The sequence below is a fragment of the Medicago sativa genome, chromosome 7, assembly GCF_051527215.1.
Source record: "Medicago sativa cultivar Bolivia chromosome 7, Bolivia_mono, whole genome shotgun sequence".
Classification (NCBI taxonomy): domain Eukaryota; kingdom Viridiplantae; phylum Streptophyta; class Magnoliopsida; order Fabales; family Fabaceae; genus Medicago; species Medicago sativa.
Window position 1 is genome coordinate 99433627 of NC_140755.1, and position 17767 is coordinate 99451393.

The 17767-nt window shown below is 36.3% G+C and overlaps 3 protein-coding genes across 3 annotated transcripts; 2 read left to right on the forward strand and 1 right to left on the reverse strand.

Annotated features, from left to right (window-relative positions):
• Nucleotides 1-1274: 1274 nt before the first annotated feature.
• Nucleotides 1275-2269, forward strand: LOC146911102 (bZIP transcription factor 53-like). Its single transcript, XM_085730794.1, has one exon. The coding sequence runs from the start codon at nucleotides 1604-1606 to the stop codon at nucleotides 2057-2059; it is 456 nt and encodes a 151-aa protein (XP_085586920.1). The 5' UTR covers nucleotides 1275-1603; the 3' UTR covers nucleotides 2060-2269.
• Nucleotides 2270-6355: 4086 nt separating this feature from the next.
• LOC146911103 (uncharacterized) lies at nucleotides 6356-7234 on the forward strand. Its single transcript, XM_085729493.1, has one exon. It carries the CDS (start codon nucleotides 6356-6358, stop codon nucleotides 7232-7234), a length of 879 nt encoding a protein of 292 aa, XP_085585619.1.
• A 7429-nt stretch (nucleotides 7235-14663) lies between these two features.
• On the reverse strand, nucleotides 14664-16100 carry LOC146911104 (uncharacterized). The gene has a single exon (XM_085729494.1). The coding sequence runs from the start codon at nucleotides 16098-16100 to the stop codon at nucleotides 14664-14666; it is 1437 nt and encodes a 478-aa protein (XP_085585620.1).
• Between the last annotated feature and the right edge of the window lie 1667 nt (nucleotides 16101-17767).

Below are 17767 nucleotides of genomic sequence, written 5' to 3' on the forward strand. Positions count from 1 at the left end.
AGATTGCATGCTAAAATAATTTAGTGCATCAAAATATTATATTACATACTGAACTATATTTCAGATCAAGTAACGAAATATATTAGATTGCATGCTAAAATATTTCAAATTGTGCGCCAAAATATTTCAAATTGCGTTCCAAAATATTTTAGCAAGATTTGGGGACCAAGAAAACCTTTTTTAATAATGATTAAATTTATTACTTAATTTAACATTTTCAAATGATAAAATATATAAATATATATTTTTTTCGTTAGTGTTTACTTGGTTCACATAATCATGTACTCCTTAGAGGTACACTCCTACCATATAAACGATACTAACGCGTGCCATCAATCTAACGTAGGACTTCCACTTTTTTATTTTAATTCATACAACAAAAGTTTTAGTCCAATATAACAATAAAAAGACTTATCGAATAAAAAATAAAATAGTTTATGAATCAACATTTGTTAAAACTATTTTAATCATATTCTGTTGACTCAAAAAATATTTTAATTAATATTTTTTTTATACAAAAACTATTTTTCTTTCATTCTTATCCATTAATAACAAAAAGTATTTTAATTATTATCAATGGATAACAATAAAATAAAATTATCTTTCAAAGCAAATGCTAATAAACTCTTCCTAAGATATTTTTAATAAGATTTCTTTTAATAATATTTTTGACAAAAGTTTACTAATTTTTTTTTTGTGGTGGCTGGGGTTCGAACCCCGGACCTTGCATATTTTATGCATTTATCCCTATCAACTGAGTTAAGTTCACGAGGACAAAAGTTTACTAATTTGCTTTAGAGTGAAAGCCCCTCACAGTTTTGACCAAAAAAAAAAATTCAATTAATCTATAACATTTTCATATTAGAATTAAATTTAGTCAAAATCTTGACAAAAAAAAATATAGTCAAAATAATTTTGTTTGACCATCAAATTTAGTCAAAATAATTGTGAAGGATTAAGATAAGTTTTCACTGTTTATTTTATAATATTGATAAATTATACATATTTTTCTCCAATATTTTGATAAAAAATAATTATAATCAAAATGAGTGGATGAGCGAAATTTTCGTCATTAAACACGTCATTGTCAGCGTCCTTATCACTTTCTCAAAATTAGTTTCCATGAATACAAATTTATTTTACAAACAAACCTCCCCCAGCCTCACATTTCGCTTTCTTCCTCTTTCTCTATAAAACACAACCAAAGCCCAATTTTATTTCCTTCTTTAGATTGCAATAATCTATAAATCACAGCCCTTTCTCACAAACTCCTCATTCTTTCCCTTATCACAAATTTGGTTCAACCATTCGTTTTCTCTCTCTCTCTCTCTCAGATCTAGGGTTTCATTCTCATAGGGGTTAGGGGTTTTTGAAAACCACTCCAATGTTTTTACGACACTAATGTATCGTATTCGTCTCCTTCATTCTTTCTCCGTTGCTTTTCTGTACTGGTTTTACGTCTTTTCATAAGCAACTTTCTCTCAATCTCTTATTATTCTCTTCTTTCTTATCATTATTTATCTTCTCACAAATTCTTACAAATTATTATTAGATTTATCTTTTTTAATTCTATTGTCAAATTCAATCAATTGAATCAATTTGAATGGCTTCGGTTCAACGTGTGACGAGTTCGGGTTCGGACGGTGTGAATGGAGCGATGGACGAGAGAAAAAGGAAGAGAATGATTTCGAACCGTGAATCCGCACGGCGATCACGGGAGAGGAAGCAGAAACTGATGGAGGATCTTCAAGATGAGGCAAACAGGTTGCGAAACGAGAATCGGCGATTGTTGGAGAACATTAGGGCGAGGGAAGAAGGTTTCAATGCAAACGAAGCCGCTAATGGTGTCCTCGGAGCTCGGATACAGGAATTGACAGATCAATTGAAGTTTCTGAACTCAATCATTGAAAAAGCTGAGAGAGAAAAAGCTGAGAGGGAAAAGAATGGATTTTCTGTTGAGATTCCGAAGATTCCAGATCCACAACTGAACCCGTGGCAGATGCTTTGTCCGAATCAAGCGATTAAGGCGTCTTCGTCTTCAGATTGGTTCTTGCATTGATGGGCATTGAAGGAATGAAACTTTGTTTGTTATTTTGCTATTGAGTTTTTTTTTTTTTTTTTTATTTGAAGTTAGATTTTGTTACCATTTGTATCTAAATAATAATGGTGAACTTGTAATGGTTGGCCTTTATTTGGTGGTTGATGTAAGATTTCGGGTTTGATACATGATTTGGTATTTTTTTAATGTTGAATGTTTGTGTTTCGTTTATGATGATGGTTTGGTTAATTTATTATTTATTTGGACATATAAAGCGTGACAACACGACAATGTACAAAGCTCACTGTTGAAGGACGTTGTAATCCTGGTTTATTTCGGGGTGAGAGAAAATAGGGAACAGGATTCCCTGCTGTAACAGCAGGGTGCTGTAATCAATTACAGCCATATGATCACAATTGAATGGTCAGAATTGTTTTAACTAAAAACACACAGTTTCAATCTCAACCGTTTGATCTGAGATGAACAGCTGAGATCGAAAACTGTGTGTAACTGTGGGTTTTTTCTACATAATAGTGATAAAAGGTTCATGTTATAAAGAGGGAAACACATCTCTTATCATGAACAAATGGGAATTTTCAGTAGATAATGGGAATTGGGGTATTCATAAATATCTTCGAAACTAAAATTACAATATTTAGCAAGATTTATTTATTTGCAGTCTTTATGTTGATTTTATAGTAATTTCAACAGGAGCATATAATCTATTGTGTGATGTAATATGAAGTTGACTAATGATTTGTTCCCGAAATCTGTGGAGGCCAATGTAGGCCTCGTTGGAGAAATGTGTGTGGCATAAATTTCTTGTCACTGTCTGCAAGTTGCGAACTAGCAGAGCCATCAGACATGAAACACTTTTAACGTAGACAACTTGTTTTGTTGGGACAAATACAGCCAGGGTAGGTCTTGAACACTTTATCTTATTAGGACCATAGTTTTTGAATGGTTAAACAACTAATGTACAAATTAAAAAGACTCGCGGTTAATTAAGAAAGTAATGGGCGGAGAAAGAGACCTAGTAGATAGCTTGATTATCGAGCTATGACACTCCAAAAAAAGTTTTAAGGAAGATGTGAATTCAAACCATAAAAACTACATAGGTATTAACTAACAATTTCCTTAAAAAAAAAAATAGGTGGAGAAAGATCCAAGTCAACTAAACATGCTCAATTGCTTTATTTTAGCATGGGGTGGTGGATCGTTTGATTAATTCAGTGATTAGTCTTATTTGTGAGGCGAAACATTGTATCAAATGTTGGACGATTACTTTGGCACCTTTTCATGTATATTAAAGGAGTTTGTGATGTGTGTGGGTTCGAGCCCAAAGGGATGGCTCAAGTGTAATGTTGACGCGAGTTTTCACACTAGCTGTACATTAACAAGCGTTGGTCGTGTTTTATGTAACGAGTAGGGTGCCTTAGTGTCAACTCATACATGTTGGACAAACCCAATTGTGCAGGTTCATGAAGGAGAGACTGCAACGCTCCTAACAACTATGCGATGTGTTCGGAGCATGGGATTTTACCATGTTATTTTTAGAGTGATTCTAAATTGCATGCGAACGCTATTTTTGACAGCAGAGGGGATGGATCCAAGTTTGGGTCTATTGTCTCTAATATTGGGAGTTTGTTATTGTTTAATTCCAACCTTTAGGAATCCAAGTTTGAGTCTATCGTCTCTAATATTAGGAGTTTGTTATTGTTTAATTCCAACCTTTTAGTTAAATTTGTTCAGCGACAAACGAATATGATTGCTCCTTCACTTGTAAGTGATACCATTTCTTGGAATAGTCACCATACTTTTGATGTTTTGCCACCAAGTATTCGATTTTTTTGGCTAATGAAGTCAATTAAGCTTGTTTGTGTAAAAAAAAAAAAAGTTTGCACCGTACATTTTTCATAGTAACTTTGTGGCTTTGTGATATACTACTATTAGTTAAAAGTATTGTTACGAGTTAAGTGAACGAAGAGAAATCAATCCGAAAGACTAGTCAATATAAGGCATAACCGTCTTATGGATTACGTATCACATTAAGTTATTTTCTACTCTATGTGACATTTCTAATATTGTCACATTGACACTCCCTCTAAAGACCATTGTCAGTTGTCTCCATCTTTAACATACAATGTCCACGTTGATTTTCGCTCTATCTAATGCTCACCCATTGATATCTCTTATTTTTCTTTGCTGTCTTCACCTATATGTGATGGCTTCACCTATACATATATAGACAATAAGTCAATAACACACATGACAATGGTTCGTTGGACTTGCCCATTCCACGGCAATGAATGCATGGCATCCACCGTTGCCGTTGTATAATTTGTCAAACAAATATTTTTAGGCAAAAATTAAAATATAAATAGACATATACTAGTGCAATAGTTTTACTCTAACATTATTTTTTTTACCAATACTCTAGCATCAATGAAGCTCTTATTACTTTACCAATACTCTAGCATCAATGAAGCTCTTATTATTTTTCATGTCAAATTGAATTTTTAAAATACAGTTAGAAATTCACGTTGTGTCTTTTGTCAAAAAAATAAAAGAAATTGACATCGTGTTCAAGGATGCGTAGAATACAATTATTTGTCCTCGTGAGCTTAGATTAGTTGATAGGGATCATGCATAAAATATGCAAGGTCTGAGGTTCAAACCTCGGCCACCCAAAAAAAAAGAATACAATTAATTCAAGGATGCGTCAAATAAAATTAATTCAAGTTCTGAAAAAAATATTAATTTTTTGAAATGATATGGTAAAATAATAAATTTTCAATAAATATTAGTCAAACATTCTTTAAAAAAATAAATATTAGTCAAACATGTAATATTAATTTAATTCAGTTTGATAATAGATATATTTAATATAGTTGAGATAATTAAGTAGTCTAATGCATCAAAATTTACCTTTTAAATGAATAAGTGATGAATTCGAGGTTCGAATTTTGACCTACTTGACACAAGTTCGAATCCTAGCATGATTGAATGGAGGAAGAAAAAAAATTTATGTGCAGGAATACTTTTCCACTTATTACTTCCTCATCTCATATTAAGTATCACAGTTGACTCTGTCACACGTATCAATGCATGTTGTTTTATCTTTAATTATCTATTAGAAAAAATTATGAAAATATAATATTTTGAAAATATCCACCAAGACGAGTCCAACAACATTTTATATGATATTATTTAACTTTATGTATTAGTAAAAAAATATGGTCAAAGTTTGAAAGAGCAATAACACATTGTCAAATAGACTATCTAATATGAAAAAGAGGGAGTAGTGTTAAGAGTTTTGTCATTTTACTCTTTGCAAATATAAATTAATTTTGTTCACTGTACTTATCCCTGAAAAGTCCAAATATGTATAGTCTCATGATTTTTTTTATAAATTAGCTGGCCAATAGGATAAGCTTCAGGCTGAAAGGATATATTATCACGAATTGATAATTTTTGTTGAGAATGAACAGACTATAAATAAACCAATTATACCCTTTCAAAAAAAAAATACAATCATATATTTTATAAAAATGCAATTTTATATATTTAATAAAAGACTCCTTCATAAAAACTAAACGGTGTCTTTTAGCGACTCCTATAAGCATTTACTAAATGACACCCACTAATTTTTATGAAGGTGTTTTTTAACAAGTTATAATTAAAAAGTGGATAATTACACCTTGAGGTGTGGGTTGCTAAAAGATGTCTTCAGAAAAATTTAAGGGTGTCTTCTAGCAAAACTATATATATATATATATATATATATATATATATATATATATATATATATATATATATATATATATACTTGGTGGGGATGTCAGAAAAATCAGTTTTTGGAAACCTATGGTGGATCGTATTGTTGCTCGGTTGTCATCGTGGAATAATAAGTTTCTTTCATTCGGTGGCCGTCTGGTATTACTGAAGTCTGTCATGTCTTCGCTTCCGGTTTACTTTCTTTCCCTGCATGTATAATTTCTTCTATCGAATCTATTTTAAATTTTTTTTTTTTTTTGGGGGGGGGGGGGGTTGTGAGGATTATAGGAAAATTGCTTGGGTGAAATGGGAGTCGGTGTGTTTGCCGAAGGAGGAATGATGGTTGGGGGTTAGGTGGTTGGGAGAGTTTAATCCCTCTCTTCTAGGGAAGTGGTGTTGGAGAATGTTGGTTGATAAGGAAGGGTTGTGGTGTCAAGTGTTGAAGGCTAGATATGGCGAGGAGGGGGGTTGGTTGAAAGAGGGGGGAGACACGCCTCTGCGTGGTGGAGGACGGTGTGTGCCGTTCGTGTAAGGGCTGGTATGGGGGTGGAAAACTGGTTTGAGGATAACACTCGAAGGGTAGTAGGTGACAGGCAAAATACTTATTTCTGGATCGATAATTGGGTTGGCGGTGTTCCCTTGCGAACCCGATTTCGGCGTCTTTTTGATTTGTCTGTGCATCGTGAGTGTTCGGTGGCTGAGATGGCATTGTTAGGTTGGGAGGAGGGAGGGAGCGCTTGGGTGTGGCGTTGTAGTCTATTGGCGTGGGAGGAGGAGAGCCTGTGGGAGTGTACATCTTTGTTACATAACATTGTTTTGCAGGATCATCTTCATGATAGACGGCAGTGGTTGCTTGAACCTTCTCAAGGTTATTCAGTGCGCGGGACATACCGCTTTTTGACAGCTTCTGATGAGGTCTCAGCTACGGACCGTTGTTTTGATGTCTGGCATAAGTTCGTTCCTTCAAAGTTTTCTGTTTTCGCTTGGCGTCTCCTTCACAATCGAATCCCCACCAAAATGAATTTGTTGCGTCAAAGAGTCCTTCAACAAAATAATATTATGTGCGTGGGAGGCTGTGGCTGCACCGAAACGGCGGATCACCTTTTCCTTGGCTGCAACATATTCGGTAGCACGTGGCAATTTGTGTGGCGTTGGCTAGGCATTAATTTTGTTTCTTCTGGTGTTATTGTTGAACATTTTTATCAGTTTATTCATATGGCAGGTATGCCGCGATCTTCTCATTTATTTTTCAAGGTTATTGGGATGGCTTGTGTGTGGGCAATTTGTAAAGAGAGAAATAACCGCATCTTAAAAAATGTGGCCTCCGATCCTTTTGCTCTCGTTTACAAAGTGAAGCTCAATTCGTTTATGTGGCTTAAAGCACATCAACCATTTTTTGTTTCTGGGTATCGTGATTGATGTTGTCACCCACTTCTTTGTATGGCAATTCGTTTATGTGGCTTAAAGCACATCAACCATTTTTTGTTTCTGGGTATCGTGATTGATGTTGTCACCCACTTCTAAGTAATTAATTTTAGAGATAGTTCTCATGCGCATCTTAGCTAGGTGCAACCTGTGACATTGCAATTTGTTTAGTGGTTCTCTTTCAGCACACCTTATGTGGGATGAATCACTCTTATTATAGTGCACCATATTTTGTTATAGTGCTGTAGACCAAGATTTTCGGGTGTCAAGCCATTGATTGGACTTGAACCTTCAATCTACCGGACTTGCTCGATTTTATTCTTGGGAAGGGAAAAAGAGATTGAAAAACCCTTTTTGGATCCGGGGGTTGGTTACGATTCGGGAAGGTGTTAGGCACCCGCGTCGTTCACGGTACTCCGTGAGAACCTCTTTCTAACTTTATTTCATTTGAAAAATTATTGATTAAAGTATGAGTGAAAGAATGGAGGGAGAAGAAGTAGGAGTTTTGGTTATTTTTATTTGATTGATTTGAAAGGAATAAAGCCTCTGCCTACGTACCCTTAAAAGGGATCAAAACCACCGTAGTTCACTCTTATAAAAAAACATTTTTGTGGGTTAGGTTGATTTTAGTTTGATTTTTTTGAAAATGATTTTTGAGAAGGGTTGCGAGACCTCAAGGCATAGAAGAATAAAATAGAAGTGAGGTTGTTTCATTTTATTTTGAGAAATTGAGTCTAAGTTTAATTAAAGTTCAATTAGGAATTTGATTAAGAAAATAAAGGGAAAATCACTTGGATTTGGATCCAAGGTTTATTATGAAAATAATTTGACTTTTGCTCATTTGATTTTTGAGATAAAAATGATTTTTTCTAACTAATGGAAATCTAGCGTAATAACGTGAAAATGTAAAGCGAGATAAAAGCGATAAATAAAGTGATAGTGTCGGTGCAAGTGTCGGTGTGTGCAATTACTAAGCTATTACATACCATCCTAGGGGCATTCTAAAGCAAGAAATAAAAAGCTCAAAAAAAGAAAATTACATCAATGCCTAAAATACACACTAAGATATTGAAAAATAAGTAAATTGCAAGAATGATAAAGATGCATAAGATTATACTAAAATAAAGCAATCATAATGAGATGATAAGAAACTTAAAGCATTGCATGGATTATCAAAAGAAAGCATGATGTCGAAATATTAAGGAAATGCATGAATTAGAAATTGAAATATTAAAGCAAGATTAACAAAAGATATTGTGGATTTAAAACATTTAAAATGCATGAAATAAAGCCTTTTAAAACATTAAAGCAAAATAAAAGTGATGGAGATTAAGGTATTTAAAATTCTTGGAGCAAAGTCACAAAATAGGTTTAAAATGCATGATTTGAACACACCCAAAATGCATGATGTAAATTCTTTCAAAAGCCTTCATGAATTAAAAAAAAAAAAATGAGAATATGCATGAGATAAGAATTTAGTTATTTGAATGAATTGGATAAAAATGCATGATATGAAAAATGATTCTTGAGTTAAAATGCAAGAAAATATAATTGAAGTGTATGAAAGAAATGCATGATAAACGACGCATGATATAAAAGCGTTTTGAATTAAAATGCATGAAATGATTTTTGTTTAGAAACCTATGCATACGATCAGAATCGAGTTAATCATCAAACCATAGAACAATGCATGATAAAAGTAAAATTTGAGCTAAGATGCATGAGGCCCTAAAAACAAACTACATTAATACACGACATGAAAAAAAAGGTTTGTCCTAAAATGCATGTGATTAAATTAATAAGTAAACTATATGATTGAGCAAAGATGATATGAAAAGTTAATTCAAACAGAATGCACGAGAGTAATTAAAATTAACATGTACGAAGGAAAATTTTCAAAGAAATAGAGAGGTGCAGTGAGCAGTAACGGGGGTGAGCAAGCAACACAGAACCACACACTGGGCTTAGGGCAAAAAACAGTTGGGCTTGCAGCTGGGTGCAAGAGTTTGAGCGGGTCAGTTCAGTGGGTATGGGTCAATCGAACCGGTTTTGGCATAGTATAAAAGCTCCACTGGTTTTTTTTTATATCATTTTCTTCAAACATTTTACTCTAACAAGACATCAAACTACCTTCTCTCTAAAACCAGGTTGAACGGAGAAGAAGAGTGACGGTGGTCGGAGTTGCTCCGACACGGTGGTCGGCCGGAGAGCCGCCGCGTCGGAGCCTTTTTTTTCAAAATTTTTACATGACTACGACCGCCTTCCCTTTCTCTTCTCGAATCCATACTTAGTTTTCAAAGAAAAACAACAACACATCCTAGATCTAGCATTATAGTTTCGAAAATTGTTGAAGGCAAAGAGGAACAACAAGCAATAATAATCACGCAGCGGGGAAGGAGAAGAGATCGAAGTACCTATAGCTCAGATCGGAGAAAACTTTGCTGCTTGCTATGCTTCAATTGCAAGCGATTCTGCTACTGCTGCGATTCTACCTCTCTTCTTCTTTTTCACTGAGCTCCGATTTGAAACTGTTTGATCTTCGTACAGTTTAGCTCCGGCCGATTCGACTCTGTTTCCGTTCCTTTACTTCAATCTGCTACTGTTTAGGCCTTAGCTTGCGGTTCAAGTTTGCTTGCTTCTGGTACCGGATGAACGAAACGAAAGTTTTTGTATGATTGAGTTTGAATGTTACTAATGTTGTTCTAATCCTCGGCCGTTGGTAATGATGGAAGGATGATGATATGCGGCTGTGCTAGTTCATTTGTGTTGAGATTTGTGGCTGAGAACGAAAGAAAAAAAAAAAACTATGCTGGAAAGTGTGTGTTGAGTTTCATGAATGATATTGGTGATTCTTCTTTTTGATTTTTTTCTGTTTTGATTTTGTGAGATACAAATTCATGAGAAATTGGTGTTGGTTTGTAGGAGGCAGCCGCAGCTTTTTCTCTTCAAAATGTGTGTAATGAATTCAGTGCCAGCCCCCCCAATGATTGAATCTGACAGTGTTATTTATAGTGGACCAATTAGGGTTGAAATGAAAATTTGCTGGACCAAAGTGCCCCTGACTTGGGCAGCAAGAACCTTGAGGACCAAATGACTAAAAAACCAATTAACTAAAAAGGAGAATTAAAATAAATGAATTAAACACTAAAGCTAAATAATAAAATAAATAATAAACTAAATGAAAAAATAACAACTACATAAGATAAAAATTACGAACTTAAATTGCGATTAAAAAAGTAACTGCTTAAAATGTGACTAGAAAAGTTCTAACTGACTAAACAAATTACAAAAAAAAAGATAAAATATTTAATTGCTTGAATAAAAAATGTTTTAACCAACTAGAATACGAATAAAAATGTTTGACTACTTAAAATAAGACTAAAAATATTTTAACGAGCTAAAATACGAATAGAAATATTCAGCTGACTAGAAATACGAATAAAAACAAATTGATTGATTTAAAAAGCGAAAAAAAAAAAAACTTTAACTGGTCAAAATTTGGGGTATGACAGATGCCCCTATTTAAGTTTCTTCGTCACGAAGATTTGAAAGAAAACTTTTAAATCGATGAGTCGAAGAGACTTAAATACTAAGTGCACCGAATTTTGACCAGTTGAAAAGCTGAGAATGCAATGAACATAATGATATGAATGCAAACGATACAAGTATGAATGCAAAGACGACAAAAATAAACTGACCGGGGAACAAACTGATAAGTATCTCTGGGGAGATAAAGCTTGTCTATTACCGACTACCGTGGTAAAGACGAACATACAGAAGATAAAGCTTGAACGGAAGATAAAGCTCAGACGGAAGATGAAGCTTGAGACGGAAAATAAAGCTTGAGACGGAGAATAAAGCTTAAGACGGAAAATAAAGCTTGAGACGGAAAATAAAGCTTAAGACGGAAAGTAAAGCTTGTCCATTACCGACAGCTTGTGGTAAGGACGAAAGTACAGAAGATAAAGCTTGTCTATATTGATTAGTATTGATAAAGTGATTATTGGAGGGGATCTACCACCTGAACACAAATTGATTGGTGACATTTATGAATTAAACACCTTGAGGATGACCTTTTTATGTATTGGATTAGTGACGCCTCTTGAACATAAGCTGGGGACGACATATTAAGGGAATGACAGGTAAACACAAGCTGTCCGTGGTTTGGGACTGACCATTTGAAGCAAAATAAAAGTTTGCGAGAATCCACTCGACTTTTGATGAAATGTTTGAGAGAAATCCACTCGGCTTTTGATGAAAGGTTTGCGAGCATACACTCGGCTTTTGATGAAAGGTTTGCGAGCATACACTCGGCTTTTGATGAAAGGTTTGCGAGAATACACTCGGCTTTTGATGAAAGGTTTGCGAGAATACACTCGGCTTTTGATGAAAGGTTTGCGAGCATACACTCGGCTTTTGATGAAAGGTTTGCGAGAATACACTCGGCTTTTGATGAAAGGTTTGCGAGCATACACTCGGCTTTTGATGAAAGGTTTGCGAGAATCCACTCGGCTTCATAAGAGTTTTGCGAGAATCCACTCGGCTTTTGATGAAAGGTTTGCGAGCATACACTCGGCTTTTGATGAAAGGTTTGCGAGAATCCACTCGGCTTCATAAGAGTTTTGCGAGAATCCACTCGGCTTTTGATAAGAGGTTGCGAGAATCCACTCGGCTTCATAAGAGTTTTGCGAGAATCCACTCGGCTTACAGTGAATGACATCTCTGGACCAGACACACTGGGGTAGACGCTTTTATGAGATACAGTTGAAATAAGACACGAGGTGGTAAATGCAATCATATTTTGTATGCATGCAATATGTGCATGAATGTTTATATGCATGAATATATGTATGAATGAATGTATGAGTACATGAATGTATGAGTACATGAATGTATATGACAGGTGAACTTGATGAAACAAAAGAGGATAGGTAAGATGAGAGATGGACCGACACCGCAGTACAACCACTCGGCAATCTTCATTGGGGATAACATTACTGGAGATGAATTAAACACTGCCAGGGTAAAGCTCATACTCAGACCACTGGTGGGGGAACAACCCATAACCACACCACTGAAGGGAGAATGCCCCATAATCAAACCGCTTGGAGACAGAATGCCCCATAATCAAACCACTTGAGGGGAGAAAGCCCAATAATCAATTCTCTTGGGGAAACAGCTCATCAATCAACAATTTGGCAGAAGTCGCCACCTCTAAGGGATAAAATACATTAATCAAGCCACAGATGGGAGACACCGTCAATTAAACCATAGGCAGGAGTCGCCATTCATCCAATCACCGGCAAAAGTCGCCATTTCTCGGGATAAAACCCATCAATCAATCATTCTGGCAGAAGTCGCCATTTGTAAGCAAACACAAAGTGCTTTCTTTCCATTCGACCCACTTGAACTGTGATGCCTCTGTCCTTATTTTCTTTTCATTTTTTGTATTGTTTTTTTTCTTCTTTTTTTTTTGAAAGTCCCTAACTTTTGCCTGGATCGCCCTTTCAGGTTTTCAATCCACCGGGAGTATATATTTTTTTATGCCCCTAATTTTTGCCTGGACCGCCCTTTTCGGGTTTTCAGTCCACCGGGACGCTCAATTTTGGCTTAAGCCGCCCTTTCGGGTTTTCGACTTAGCGAGCTCTTTTTTTTTTTTTTTGTATTCTCTTTTTTTTTTTTTTTTTTTTTTAACAGAGGTCATCGCACAGCACTTGTCCATAACTATCTTGCAGAGTTTAACTGTCCTTGGGACGAATGTTGATGTATGTTTCTCTTACTCATAAGTTCAAAGAAGATGTACCTGTTGTTTATGCTTTTCAAAGGACATTAAAAAAGATTTTTTATTTTTTGCTTTAAGTATTCACATCAAAAATAGAAGAAAATTATGCAAACAGAATAAATGAGAATTTCAAATAAATGGGCACAGGCTCAAATTAGATGTAAAGGAGTGGTGACCTGCCAAAGGCGTGGTTCCACAGATTTTAAAAAGTTTGGAAAATGGTAATTATATGGAAATGGTACGTTGAACACAATAACCATTGTGCCCCCTAACAACTTTGAATTCCACTGTTCCGAGTCTTTGACCTGCAGATGCTTTATATCGGGAGTCCTTTGACAGTTAAGATGCCCCAGATGAATCATACTTGATTTGATGAAAATGCCTTGCCATAAGTCGGAAGTCTTTTGACGACTGGAATGCCCCAAGTGAGTCATGTCCGACCAGATGCAGTTACTTTGTTATAATCCTTAACTTTTGCATAGGTTGCCCTTGCGGGTTTCAACCTATCAGGATAAACACATCTTTTTTTTTTTTTTTTTTTTTTTGTCTCTAACTTTTGCATGGACCGCCCTTTCAGGTTTTCAATCCATCGAGACGCTCTTTTTTGCTTAAGCCGCTTTTTCCAGTTTGCGACTTATCGAGCTTTTTATTTTAACAAAGTATTTCTTGACTGCATTGGCATTCACAGGACATACAAGTTTGTCACTATGCTTTTGTAATTAGGCATTCCTTTGCCCCTGGAATCAGACAACATATTTTTGAGCACAAAGCCACTTTCTTGACATTCACGGGGACGAGCCTTCTTTGTCGAATACTTGATATAACTGTCGGTGGCACACGACAATAACACTTTTGAATTCAACCAAGCTTAGCTTTCATTGGAACCTCTGGCGACAGGACTTTGACCTCCCTGTAGAGTACTGCCTTTATATACTGAGGGATGGTGGGGGGGTTGCCCCTGTTGAAGTGTGCATTTGAAGTATAACATCCCTGCAAGGCAGATGGTAGCATCTCGTGCCAGTCTTTGTACATGAAAGTCCTCTTCTGGACAATCTTTCTTGATATTCGTAGCTTCGATGGCCCAGATGCCCCAGTAGGCGAGAAATCACATTGGAAACTTCTTCTTCATACTCCTCTTCAGTCTTGGATACAAGGAACTCAAAGTTGAGAGAGTGTACATGGTTTAAGTGTTCAACGGGTTTATTAATGCATGATTTGATTATTGATATAAACATTATGATTATGCAAATATGTGGAAAAGATTTAAAGTAAAGAATTTTTGGTTTTTTGTATTACCATCTTTCCAGAAAAAGCACAAAATAATAACAAAGTCGGGATCAAAGCGACCTTTTAATTAATGATGAAACTACATAAAGCAAAAAGCCCTAAATAAGTTCACTTCCGTCTCGGGTGGGACGAAAGGATTTTTTTTTTTTTTTTGAAAAACATAAAGCAACAAACAAACATATTAATTGACCAAATGAGCAGTAGAAATAAACATCAACGAAGACCCAGTTGCAGCTAAACATTCCATGTAACAACATTAGACGTCAAGATCCGATAGCGGATTAACTTGCATATTCAAATTCAAAACTCTTCAAAAGGTATGAGATTTTTCTGGATCAACTTCTGAACTATCTTCTACAATGCACAACAGTGCTCAATATCATGACCTGGTGCCCCTTGATGGAAAGCACAAAAGAGGTCGGGCCTATGCTGGGCTGACAACTTTGCTGGCATTGGCAGAGGTGCCTTGGGATAGACCAAATTCCTTTCGAGCAACTTTGGAAACAACTCTGCATACGTCATGGGAATAAGGTCAATCCGTTTCCTTGAAATCCGTTGTCGAGGCTGTTGTTGATATTGCTGAAACTGGGGTTGATAATCCGAACTTTGCAGAGCATTTGTGACGGACATAACAGCGGCAACAGGGTGATAAGTCAGATACTGTTGTTGAGGTTGACTTTCTGCCACACTCATTTCCTGGTCTTCCTCTTCTGAACCATCAGTGGGAACAACTTCTTTGATCAAATGTCCTTTTCGAACCCAGTCTTCAATACGCACACCCACAGTCATCAGCTTTGCGAAGTTGCTAGATGCACTTGCAAGCATATGCTCAAAATAGAACGGATTCAGAGTTCCCAAGAAAATCTCATTCAACTCTTTCTCTTCCAGAGGTGGCCGGACTTGTGCGGCGACATCTCTCCAACGTTGGGCATAAGCTTTGAAGGATTCATTATCATTCTGAGTCATGGCCTGCAATTCCTTTCTGTTTGGGGCCAAGTGCAAGTTGTAGTTATATCGCTGGACGAAAGCCTCACACAAATCACTGAAAGTTTTGATATCATCCTTGCTCAGACCCATGTACCATATCAGTGCGGCACCAGTCAAACTATCTTGGAAACAGTGGATAAGGAGCTCATCATTGCCTACTTGAGCAGACATCTTTCTCACGTACATTACCAAATGAAGCTCAGGGCAAGTGTTCCCTTTGTACTTCTCAAAATCAGGGACCTTAAATTTGAGTGGTATCACGACATTGGGAACCAAGCAAAGATCATAAGCATTTTTCCCAAACAGTTCTTTCCCACGAAGAGATTTCAATTCCAACTGTATTCTGTCAAACTTTTCTTCCAGTTCAGCTATCCGGTCGTATGCAACCACATTTTCTGAGCGATGGATGGGTCTAGGGCCCTGCTGAGTAGTATGAATCAGAGGAGCTGAATAGGTCATAGCAGCTTGAGGGATCAAAGGGCCCGATTGAGAGATAGGTGTTGTCTGTTGCACAAAAGGAGCTTGAACCTTAGAGATACCAGGACGGAACACTTCACCAGAACTTAGAGGTGTACTCCAGAGATAACCTTCCAGCATAGCATGTTGAGGAGTACTAGCAAACACTGTTGAAATCGGGGTAGTGGAAGCAACCGTCTGAGCTTGAGTGCTGCCAACTGGAAGAGATAATGGCCGACTCTGTGCAACCGTCATCAAAGATACTAAGTTCCTCAAAAGCTCATTTTCGGCCCGGAGGGTTGTCACCTCTTCACGAAGCTTGTGGTTCTCTTGTTCAAGATGATCCATTCTGATTTGCTCGAGTGTTGTAGATGCGAGTAGACTGATGGATTGACCTTTTGTAGAAAGAACCAAAGTATGAGACACGGACTAGAAACTATGAATGCAAAATGATGCATGATATGCTTATGCAAAATATACAATCTTTTTGTTATCGAAGGATTTGTCAAGCGAATTGTAAACATTGTAGAGGAACATGGTTTCATCTAAAAATTGTAAAGATATTGCAATCGGTTCCCTTTTCAAAAGGTAAGAACGAACCCAAGGACGAAGTTTTTAACAAAAGCAAAAGCTTAGTTGAGATTTATGAAATTGTATTGCTTGGTGCTCATTCTTACAAGGTCCATACCTTTAATGTTTACAAAAAGCTTGGCTAAATCCTTCAATATTTTTTTAATGGATGAAAAAAGTTTATGGATGAATGCATGTATGCATGATTATGCAAGGAATACATAGAATACATGAGGGGTTAGATTCAAAATGTTGGAGGTGAGAGGTAACGCCATTTGGTAAGGACTATGGTTTAACTTGCACTTGTAACAAAGGTTCTACAAAGTTCCCAAATTACAACTACCCTCATGGACTTATCGGTGCGTAGGACTGCTCCTAGACCAACAGTATTCACAAGGAAGTCTAGTTTGAGTGTAGTATCGCGTGACAGCTAAAGTCAAGACCGCTCTTGGTTTAGCCACCGCACTACGTCCTAAAAAAGGCCAAGATGGGTTAAAGGTGATCTAAAGGTCCTCAACGCTTGATGGGTTTCAAAAATAATATCGCCAACCACGACTGCTCATGGTGACGTATATTTACTCTTGAACCCACGTTGAGTGGAGTTATATCACATGCACACATAGGCAGGACCGCTCCTGGTATGGCACTATGATCGTACTCCGTCCTATCTTATGTTTCACTCAAGTCCGGGAGTAGGACTTTTATTTTCCTCACCCCTCACGTATCAATATTTACAAAGTATATACAAATGATAAAGCATAAGAAATAAAGAAAGAAAGGTGGGCTTAACCCGCGTAGGAATCCCCAGTGAAGTCGCCATTTTTGTAGACCAAGATTTTCGGGTGTCAAGCCATTGATTGGACTTGAACCTTCAATCTACCGGACTTGCTCGATTTTATTCTTGGGAAGGGAAAAAGAGATTGAAAAACCCTTTTTGGATCCGGGGGTTGGTTACGATTCGGGAAGGTGTTAGGCACCCGCGTCGTTCACGGTACTCCGTGAGAACCTCTTTCTAACTTTATTTCATTTGAAAAATTATTGATTAAAGTATGAGTGAAAGAATGGAGGGAGAAGAAGTAGGAGTTTTGGTTATTTTTATTTGATTGATTTGAAAGGAATAAAGCCTCTGCCTACGTACCCTTAAAAGGGATCAAAACCACCGTAGTTCACTCTTATAAAAAAACATTTTTGTGGGTTAGGTTGATTTTAGTTTGATTTTTTTGAAAATGATTTTTGAGAAGGGTTGCGAGACCTCAAGGCATAGAAGAATAAAATAGAAGTGAGGTTGTTTCATTTTATTTTGAGAAATTGAGTCTAAGTTTAATTAAAGTTCAATTAGGAATTTGATTAAGAAAATAAAGGGAAAATCACTTGGATTTGGATCCAAGGTTTATTATGAAAATAATTTGACTTTTGCTCATTTGATTTTTGAGATAAAAATGATT